At 41.0% G+C, this 11,051-nt stretch overlaps 1 protein-coding gene across 1 annotated transcript; it reads right to left on the bottom strand.

Moving 5' to 3' along the window:
* Nucleotides 1-2,797: 2,797 nt before the first annotated feature.
* LOC123048774 (uncharacterized) lies at nucleotides 2,798-5,663 on the bottom strand. Its single transcript, XM_044471806.1, has 3 exons — nucleotides 5,128-5,663; nucleotides 4,651-4,954; nucleotides 2,798-3,122 (listed from the first exon to the last, which is right to left on the bottom strand). The coding sequence occupies exons 1-2, from the start codon at nucleotides 5,533-5,535 to the stop codon at nucleotides 4,652-4,654; spliced, it is 711 nt and encodes a 236-aa protein (XP_044327741.1). The 5' UTR covers nucleotides 5,536-5,663; the 3' UTR covers nucleotides 2,798-3,122; nucleotide 4,651.
* Nucleotides 5,664-11,051: the final 5,388 nt, after the last annotated feature.

Below are 11,051 nucleotides of genomic sequence, written 5' to 3'. Positions count from 1 at the left end.
TTTGTAATTTGCATCACAAATTAAATGTTCCAGCAACACTTTCCATGTTGTATCAACTTGGGACACTTCCTTAATTAACGGTTGGAGTCCTCGGGCTTACCAAATAGATGTACTAGTTCGACCACAGGTGAATAGAACATCACAAATCCCCTATTCCATGCTGGCATACCGGCCATTGTGCGCCGACCTTAAGTAGTCGATTTGCTAGGATAGCACGGAATGGTAGAGTGCCATGCGAAGCCTTCTACATGAATATCTACACCTTGGATATAACATGTAACTTCCACAACTTGTACCAACACATGATTAGTATGGGTCGACTTGATGTCGGCCTATCTGTGTTGATGCTCGGTTCTACATAAATAAGCTTATTTTACTGTCAACACTTTAGTCTTGGAGTGGGGCTGAACAAGAAGAAATTCTTTTGTCGATTTGGTGAAGGAAATCCTAAATATTCGCTCGGCATCTACGGGCCAAAGCACATCTCGTATCAACACTACTTCGTCCCACTACTTATCTCGTGTCAACAGTACTTCATCCCACTACTTACCTTTGAATTAGGGTTTTGGAGTTGGAGGCGCAGCGGATGGAGTTGGATCGGGGTCCTTCAAGAAAATGGCTTGGTTTGACTTAGACGGAGCTGACCGCTGGTTCAGGTTTTTGGTTTCCATCGACTCACCTAAGTGGCATACCCATTTGTATATCCAAAGCCAAATTGTTTACTCCCTCCGGGTGTGAACAAGTCAGACACAAGTGTGTAAGTCTTTGGTTTGATTAGCAAAAAATTGGTTTGTCATAAAAAAATAAAAAAATAGTTTTACATTCATCGTTGAGTGAAGTTTCTAAACATACTTCTTTTGGCATTTTTTTAGATCTCTTTTGGCATATTATATATGTTCCACTTGTTAAATTGACCACCTAAGTTCCCGTGCCCATAATGACCAAACTTATATTCCCATCCAGAAGGAGTACTAAATATTAAATACAATTGCAAAAGCTAATCATATCTTCTTTCTTTTTATTTAAACTGAAAGCTAATCATTACACCAATACTTCACGGGGTAGCATCAACCATCATGACCAGACCAATAATGACCCAACAAACTTCATGACTATTGACGGTTACGATCTAGTAATAGCAGAAATAAGCAGGTCTACAAAAGTTTCATGGCTAATGATGATTAGGGTCTACTAATAGTAGAAAGAAGCAAGTTTGCAAAGACTCTTTTTCCTTTGAAAACTTGTGTCTGTTGGGATCACTCACAACCATTAGCGGAATGGGCACTGTAGCTCCTTGCCACATTCTCTGGACATCTTCTCTTCTTAGCTTCGTCTGCCAATATATAACCCAACCAAAGATTTGATCAAATTATACCACATAAAAGAGCATTGACATATCAACATTAAGCATCCAATAGTATAGTTTCAAGTACTATAATCTAAAGGTTATGCCACTCATTTTCCAGCAATGAAGTAACTTCTACCTTGTGAAATGGTATTGAATTCGATTTGTTCTTGTCCTTTCAGTCGGGAGTGCTAAAAAACACACAACTGATGACACGAACTTGCAACGCCAGAAATTCGTTCTCAAAGGAACGTCTACCAAAATGTAGTGGCATGGCACCACCTTGAAGTACTAGATGTGTGTGTGTCCATTTACTGTCATGTTATTTATTTACACGATCAAACAGTTTACTTCTTTTTACTAAACTATAAAAAAGCATTAAACTGAGTCATAGAACAGGGGACAGAGACACAATGGCACTTCTACCAAAATGTAGTGGGCATAGCGCCAAATGGAAGTTGGTAATCGTTAAAAGGACTAGAAGTGTGCTGTTTTACTGTCATGTTATCTATTTACATGATCGAATAGTACACTTCTGTTTACCAGAGTCACAGAACATGGCACAAAGTCACAATTGCCAAAAGCGGCCAAGTAGAGTATACTCCTATGGAAAATACACAGGAGCACATGGGTGCTCGACCTCCTATACAAAAATTAAATTCAAAAAATACCAGGAAAATTTAAAAAAATCCTTAATCTTGGGATCTCGAACTTGGGTGCCTAATCTACTCCCGTATGAAGTTTCGTAGAAAAATACCAGGAAATGTATCCGTGGCGAAGAAAATACAATCCGAACTAAAACCCATCCAAACAGGGTTTTTTTCAACATAGGAATTGTTTGTCTTTTTTGCGACGGATACGTTTCCAGGTATTTTTTTCACAAAATTTCACATGAAAGTAGATTGAGCACCCAGGTTTCATATCCCCAAATCCCACATGTTTTTTTAATTTCGTGGTGTTTTTCTGAACTTAATGTTCATATAGGGGTGGGGAGCACCCAGGTGCTACAAATCCTCTTCCATACTCATATGCCAACTTAAAGACATTAGGTCTTTCCATTGCGGTTTCAATAGAGTAATTATCAATGATGAGAGCTCTCAAGAAAGTGGCTTGGTTTGACTTAGACGGAGCTGACTGCTGGTTCAGGTGTTGGTTTCCATCGACTCACCTAAGTGACATACCCGTTTGTATGTCCAAAGCCAAATTGTTTACTCCCTCTGAGTGTTAATACAATTCAGACACAGGTTTGTAGGTCTTCGCTTTGATGAGCAAAAAATTGATTTTCATAAAAAATTAAAAAATATATGTTCAGATACATCCTCGAAAGAAGTTTCTAAACATACTTCTTTTGGCATATTATATATGTTCCACTTGTTAAATTGACCACCTAAGTTCCCGTGCCAAACTTATATTCCCATCCAGAAGGAGTACTAAATATTAAATACAATTGCAAAAGCTAATCATATCTTCTTCCTTTTTATTTAAACTGATAACTAATAATTACACCAATACTTAACATCATCACCAGACCCATAACGACCCAACAAACTTCATGAAGATTGACAGTTACGATCTAGTAATAGCAAAAATAAGCAAGTCTACAAAAATTTCATGGCTAATGACGATTAGGATCTACTAATAGTAGAAAGAAGCAAGTTTGCAAAGACTCTTTTTCCTCTGAAAACTTGTGTCTATTGGGATCACTCACAACCATCACAGGAATGGGCACTGTAGCTCCTTGCCACATTCTCCGGACATCTTCTCTTCTTAGCTTCGTCTGCCAATACATAACCCAACCAAAGATTTGATCAAATTATACCACATAATAAAGAACATTGACATATCAACATTAAGCATCTAATAATATAGTTTCAAGTACTATAATCTAAAGGTTATGCCACTCATTTTCCAGCAATGAAGTAACTTCTACCTTGTGAAATGTTATTGAATTCGATTTGGTCTTGTCCTTTCAGTTGGTAGTGCTATAAAACACACAATTGATGATACGAACTTGCATCGCCAGAAATTAGTTCTCAAAGGAACGCCTACAAATGTAGTGGCATGGCACCACCTTAAAGTACTAGATGTGCGTCCATTTACTGTCATGCCATTTATTTACACGATCAAACAGTTTACTTCTTTTTAGTAAAGTATAAGAAAGCATTAAACTGGGTCATAGAACAGGGGACAGAGACACAATGGCACTTCTACCAAAATGTAGTGGGCATAGCGCCAAATTGAAGTTGATAATTGTAGATGGACTAGAGGTGTGCCATTTTACTGTCATTTTATCTATTTACATGATCAAACAGTACACTTCTGTTTACCGGAGTCACAGAACATGGCATAAAGTCACAGTTGCCAAAAGAAGCCATGTAGAGTATACTCATATGCCATAGGCAAAACTTGAAAACATTGGGTCTTTCCATTACGGTTTCAATGGAGTAATTATCAATGACGAGAGCTCTCAAGAAATGTGTTCGCGACAGTTTAGAGGCATGCAAACATTGTTATAATCTCACTCGCTGCAAAGATACAACAATCACAGGGGGCGATGGAGGGTAAGAAATTAATATTATTATTTTTCTAATACATGGAAATGATCATTTATATTATCATTACTTCGTAACAAATTAAAAGCATATGGTAGAATTGCATCAGCTGGCTACTCTCACAAATATAAGATCCATGACAATCCAAATTTTATCATGAATGCTAGTATGCAATGACCAGAGGAAATAGCAGAATCCTCATCGATCAGTTTTATATACAAGAACACTCCATCTTAACAAATATCAACACGAGTAATCAGTAAACTAAGATGAATGATTCCATGTATCTATGCGCCATAGAGAAAGATGTTATAGCTCCCGGGTGCCCCTACACCCTCTATCAACAGTAAAATTAAAAAAAATAGAAAACAATCAAAAAGATCGTAAACTTTGTGACATCAAATATGATCAAACTGTGTAGGTTCTTGCAAGTTTTCATAACAAAATATCATGTAGAGGAAGGTGTATGCACGAGTTTCAGATTTCAGTGCGCTAAAAGTGCTCAAAACTTCAAGCACTTTAATCTTTTTCTATTGTAAAGCTCCTCGAATGTTTTTTTTTGCATGAAACTTGCAAGAACCTATAAGGTTTGATCATATTTGATGTTGCAAAGTTTCAGAATTGTTTTTTATATTTTGTGAATTTACTGTTCATAGAGGGTGTAGGGGCACCCGGGAGCTGAAAAACCACTTTCATGCGCCATAATATCGTTCCAATTGAAGTGCGTATTTCAAAGCAAAGGGGAAGAGGTACCTCAACAAGACTGCGACTGTGCTTTCCTGTCCGCCTGGTCGGACCTCCAGGCGCCAAGTGCTAGAGCTGGGATGATAAGAATGCAAGACGTCGCGTGCATTCCAAAAAACCCCACATCCACGATTACAAAACCTACCATTTCTCCCCGAGATACCGATCCCTCCACATGCGACATCATTGCCAACAAAAGGCCGGCGACAACTAGCACGAAGAAGGGCACAACTGTGATGAACCCAAGCACCGCCATGCGGGGTAGCCTAAACGAGTTCGCAACCGAATCCCACGTGATTGCTCCCAGGGCACGCTGAGGAGCACAACAATTTCAACAAAAACACATGGATGGGCATGAGTATATTTGCAGATGAAGTGATGAACTCAAATGGATACACTACCGCTCTTCATCCACTGCCACTAGCGTGTATAGTGCTGTAATTCGGCCAGAAGAAATGTGATAGGGAGTTGATTTGCATGAGATACCTTCTTGAATTCTGTACCGCGTCCAGATAGAAGTGCGATTACGTACGCCACGCACAGGCCGCACAACAGCAGGACGGCGAGCACGAGTAGGACGAGGAAGCCGTAGGTGCAGACCTTGCAGGCAGCGGACGTGAGCGCCCGGAGGAAGAGGAAGGGGGCGGAGCCCTCGCCCCAGGCGCGGCGCGCCACGATCTTGGCAGCCGAGGCCGCGGAGATGGCCCACGCGAGCGCGAATGCCACGTAGGGGAAGACCCTGGCCGCGATGCGGAGGGCGCGCCGGACCGCCAGCATCGGCACGAGGGCAGAGCGCATGAGCGCCAGCGCCGCGACGACGATCCGCGGCGGCGGTGGCGGCGTCGGCGGCGTCTGCGGCGACGGCGAGGGCGGCACATTTTCGGCGACGGCCATCGATCGGTGCGGGAAACGCTAGCTCCTCGCCCTGGGCTCGATGGGGGCGGAGTGGTTGGGCTGCGCAGCGAGGGGGCAGGGGGTTTGTGGGAAATGGGATTAGCGACGAACGCGGCAGTTAAACTGAATGTGTGCATGGTTACAAGCATACATGCGTGAGAAGGAGAGGCTAACCGTATGCCCTCTACAGATGGCCTACGTGAGATCCTACAAACCAGGAGTGGAGTGCATGCGTGAGACTAGGCAAACGTACGACAATAAACACGCATGGCGCTTACTTCAGGACCCTGATTTCCATGGAGACTTCATGGACGCGCAGTTGGGCAATGCTCCATCTCAGGTTTGGCAGGGTATCTGTGAAGGCATTACTCCCTCCTTTTCGGTTTAGAGGCTCAAATCTGAAATCTCATCAACCATGGCATTTTGTGAGTGGAGGAATATATCTCGTACTTTACAAAACTACTTCAACTAAACTTATGCATTAATTTGGATTAATTGCAGTGCATGTTGTTGGATCTAATACATCTCTAGGATGCCATTAGCAGGAACTGATTGCATCTAGATCACCTTAAAAGCATGAACAGAGGAGAAGGGTTTAGGGGATCGTTACATGTCACGGAAGTCGACATGATCGTCTGCTTGGTGCAGGCGTGATCGAGGGGTGATGTAGTCGAGGTAGAGGTTCTCCTCCGGACGCCACCGGCACTGGCCTGGGACAGCTGCGGCCGCCGACTTAGGTCTTCCCGTCACTGCAGCGCTCCCCCTGATCGGATGGGGTGAAAAAATCGGGAGGAGAAAAAACCTTACGTGAATTGTGATCACACAGGTGCCAGCTCTCTCCCGTATCCTTTAATATAGCGTCGGCGACAGGGGACCCAAAACTTGAGTTGGTTTTTGAGCGCCCCCCATCAGGGCGAGTTAGTCCTGATCGAGGCTCACGTACGTTGGTGCGTGGACCCCTTCACTTCTCGCTATCCGTTTACCTTTTTTCGGTTAGACTAATAGATCTAACTGGCCTGCTTTAGCCGTCAGATCGAACCAACATTCTCTCTCTTGATCGTTAGGCTTAACTTCATTCGACCATTCTATATAAGAATGATGTACCAAAGTGAGGTGTTACAACGGCTCGAAACGCCATAGAACTCCAACACTTATAGCACACCCGCCTATTTCGAAATGCAAAACATTTTACTAATTGGGGAGTGGTTTATTTTAATGGTCCTCTCATTCCAGAATCATAAGGCTTCCAGTAATCCCATGCCGGCAACATGCTCATGAAAAATACTGGGTGGTAAACCTTTAGTTAACAGATCCACAAGCATATGCTTCGTTCTTATATGTTTAACATCAACTGTTTGATCCTGGATTCTATCTTTCACAACACGATACTTGATGTCAATGTGTTTGGCCGCATCACTTGACCTGTTGTTACTTGTATAGAAAACTATGGGTTCATTATCGCAGTATAATAAAATTGGTTTAGATATGTTGTCAACCACTTTAAGTCCGGGAATAAAATTCTTTAGCCATACAGCCTGCCCGGTAGCCTCAAAACATGCTACAAATTCTTCTTGCATCGTAGATCCAGCAGTTAACGTTTGTTTGGAGCTTTTCCACGATATAGCCCCCCCCCCCCACGAGTGTGAATATATAACTTGATGTGGATCTCTTACTATGCACACACCCGGCAAAATCAGAGTCTAAATAACCAACAATTTCTAGGTTATCAGTTCTTTTATATGTAAGCATGAAATCTTTAGTTCCTTGCATATAACGCAAGACTTTCTTTGCGGCCTTCCAGTGGTCCGGTCCTGGATTTGATTGGTATCTGCCAAGCATCCCGGTTACAAAACATAAATCAGGGCGTGTACACACTTGAGCATACATGATGCTTCCGATAGCTGAAGCATAAGGAACCGACTTCATCTGATCAGTTTCATACTGGTTCCTCGGACATTGAAATGTCCCAAACTTATCGCCCTTAACTATAAGATCAGGTGAGGGTGAGCACTTATGCATATTGAATTTCTTCAGCACTCTCTCAAAGTATGCCTTTTGAGATAGTCCCATCGTTCCTTTGGACCTGTCTCGATGAATCTCGATGTCGGGGACATACGAGGCTTCACCAAGATCTTTCATATCCAAATTGGATGACAAAAAATTCTTGGTCTCATGCAGCGTATCCTTATCGCTACATGCCAACAATATGTCATCAACGTATAGGACTAAAATTGTGAACTTACTGCCTTTAAACTTAACATATATGCAGTTGTCCACAAAATTTTTGGTGAAACCAAAAGTTTTGATAATTTTATAAAACTTGAGGTACCACTCTCTTGAAGCTTGCTTCAAGCCATAAATTGATTTCTTTAGACGACATGCTAAATGTTCCTTCCCTTCCACAACAAAACCTTCCGGCTGAGCCATGTAAACGTTTTCTTTTAGGTCATCATTTAGAAATGTCGTTTTAACATCCATTTGGTGTAGTTCTAGGTCGTAATGAGCTACTAATGCCATTATGATTCTGAAAGAATCCTTCGTTGGCACAGGAGAGAAGGTTTTCTTATAGTCAATTCCTTCTATCTATGTATACCCTTTTGCCACTAGCCTTGCCTTGAGTCGTTCGACATTCCCTTTGGAATCATACTTGGTTTTGTAGACCCACTTGGAGCCTACTTTCTTAGCTCCATCGGGAACTTCTACTAAGTCCCAAACGTCGTTTGAGCCCATAGATTTCAACTCGTCTTCCATGGAAACCAACCACTTGGGACGAATTTTCGCTTTTAGTGGCTTCCTTATAAGAGGTTGGATCCTCCACCTTTCCCATATCATTCATATCATCAATCATGAAGGTGACATAATCATCTCATATGGCTTTCTTCCTCTCATACCGGGAGGAGGTGGTGGTGGTACATCATCATTTTGAGGATCATTATTTTCCTGGTGGTCCTCATTTGTGTCTGGATTTTCATTATTAGTCTCCGGATCACCATTTGACTGAGAAACTGAACCGTGAGATTCAGGATCATCAAATGTCACATTTCTTCGTATTGGAAGAACAATCTCTTGGCTAATCGGGGACGGTGCACAAACCCACTTCTCTTCAAGATCGATCTCCCTTAAATTTGTGACCTTATTATCCTCAAAAAATACCGCTTGCCTAGTCTCCACAAACTTGGTGGTGTGACTTGGACAAATAAAACAATATCCCTTTTCCCTATGAGGGTATCCAACGAAGAAACAACTAACTGTTTTTTGGATCCAATTTCTTAAGTTGTGGATTGAAAACTTTAGCTTCGGCAGGGCAACCCCACACCCGTAAGTAATTCAAGCTCGGTTTCTTTCCCGCCCACATCTCGTAAGGTGTGTTCGGTGCTAACTTAGTTGAAGCAAGATTTAGTATGTGTGCAGCTATCTTTAATGCCTCTATCCAAAGGCTTACTGATAAAGTCGAGTGACTAAGCATGCTTCGCACCATAAGGGTGCGATTGCGACGCTCAGCTACACCATTTTGTTGTGGTTCACCAGGCATTGGGTATTGAGCAATGATTCCATTTTCAGATAAAAACTTGGCAAAGGGTCCAGGAATCTGCCCATAAGGAGCATGCCTACCATAATACTCTCCCCCGCGATCAGACCGTACAACTTTGATTTTTGCGTTCAGCTGATTTTCAACCTCAGCTTTATAGACTTTGAATTTCTCCAAAGCTTCCGACCAGTCGATTTTTCTGACTGTTGGTGATGTTTGAAGATTTGTGCTCCCTTTTTTTCTGTTGTGTGATGTGTCTTGTTTTGGACTGGAAATTTTTGACTGGCCTCTCTATTTTGGGTCTATCAATTCCTTAACAGGTCGGCCCATTAGCTTTTGCAATCCAACAAGCTCTATGTAGCCCATCTGAACACCCAACCCTTCCCACCCTCCCTTTGTTTTTTCTATTTTATGTTTTTATGTGTTTTTTTTTCTTTATTTTTATTTTCAAACAATCTGGTTACTTTTGTGTTGACGAGCAGTGTGCGCAAGAGTGTAATCGTGTGGCGAAGCAAGCGTAACTCAAATGGTTAGGTTCCTTGTGGTGGAACCAGTCCACCAGGGTTCAAATCCTAAACTTGGCACTAGTGCTCGCATTTTCCTAGATTTATTCTAGTCCTTCTGTCAATGTTCCTTCAGTGGAAGGAGAAATTTCCATCGACTATGAGGCGCCCCTGGTGACTTCGTGGATAACAAACATCACCAATTCACCATGGCAAATTTAACCTTTATTGGCATGGAAATTTAACTTTATTGGCATGGAAATTTTTATTTAACATACATGGCAAATTTACATACTGTCACTCATGGCAAATTTACTTCTGTGGAGCATGACAAATTTTACTTTTATTTCCCATAGCAAAAAAAAGTACCTTACGTTGACGGCAATTTTTTGCCTTTTTTCCGCCGTTCATGTGATTTTTTTCCCCATGAACCTTTCTCTTGTGCCATTTGCAATCTTTTTTGACCATGGCATTTTTTGCTTTATAAAGATGATGGCAATTTTTTGTTTGAATCCATTGGGTATTTTAGTGGTATCTTGTTTTTTATTTTCTATCTATCATGACAAATTTATTTTTCGATCATTCCAATATATTTCAGAGTATGGCAAATTCTGGCCTTTATTATCCATCGGCAAAAGTGGGCTTATTTTGGTCACAGTTTTTTGGCCCAAACTGGGCTGCAAACTGATCGATGGACTGCCTTCTTCCGAACGAGTCGTTCGGTCTGGCTCCTCCCCAGACCGAACGTTCGTTCAATATCGACGTCCATTTTTTTTCTTGGTTTTCTAGACTGTTTTTTCTTGTTTTATTTCTCTTTTCTTTCCTTTTTATTTTTCTTTTCGTTTTTTCCTTCTTCCTTTTTATTTTTTCTATTCTATTTTTTGTATGTGCAAAGTTTTTTCAAAATTGTGATTTTTTTTCATATAAATAAACAATTTTTTCAAACCACATTTTTTTTTCAAATTAGTATTTTTTAAATCGACAACCTTTTTTAACATTCTTGATTTTATTTCAAAATAAGTGATATTTTTCTAAATTCATGATTTTTATTCAAAATTTACGAACTTTTTCATATCCATGAACTGTTTTTTCCAATCTGTGATATTTTTTTCAAAATTCTTGTTTTTTCAAATTCATGAACTTTTGTTAGAAAATCTGTGAACGTTTTTCTAAATTGATGAACTTTTTCTAAATTGGCAAATTTTTAAAAATGGATGAACATCTTTTAAATTGGTGAACTTTTTTTCAAAATCCCAAACTTTGTTTGAATTTGGTGAACTTTTTGTTTTTTGTCAACATTATTCTTTTTTATCATTTTTTCTTGAAAGTCGAGAGTCAACTGCAACCACAAACCTAGAAAACCAATGACTCCCTGAACCAGCGACCGCCTCCTTTTATTGGGCCAATCCATGAGGCATGAGGGGTGGAGCGTGAGCGCCAGCTACTCTTCCCAACGCTTAAGGCGCTAGGGAGGAGCTCTCGTG

The sequence above is a fragment of the Triticum aestivum genome, chromosome 2D, assembly GCF_018294505.1.
Source record: "Triticum aestivum cultivar Chinese Spring chromosome 2D, IWGSC CS RefSeq v2.1, whole genome shotgun sequence".
Classification (NCBI taxonomy): Eukaryota; Viridiplantae; Streptophyta; class Magnoliopsida; order Poales; family Poaceae; genus Triticum; species Triticum aestivum.
Note: the sequence above shows the minus strand (reverse complement) of the source record. Positions and strands in the feature narration are given on the sequence as shown.

Bases quoted from the DNA above. Each gene is read 5' to 3' on its own strand.
- LOC123048774 (XM_044471806.1), bottom strand. From the start codon at position 5,535: ATGGCCGTCGCCGAAAATGTGCCGCCCTCGCCGTCGCCGCAGACGCCG. The intron at 4,955-5,127 runs GTATCTCATGCA...TGTGCTCCTCAG, and splicing joins GCGGTACAGAATTCAAGAAG to CGTGCCCTGGGAGCAATCAC.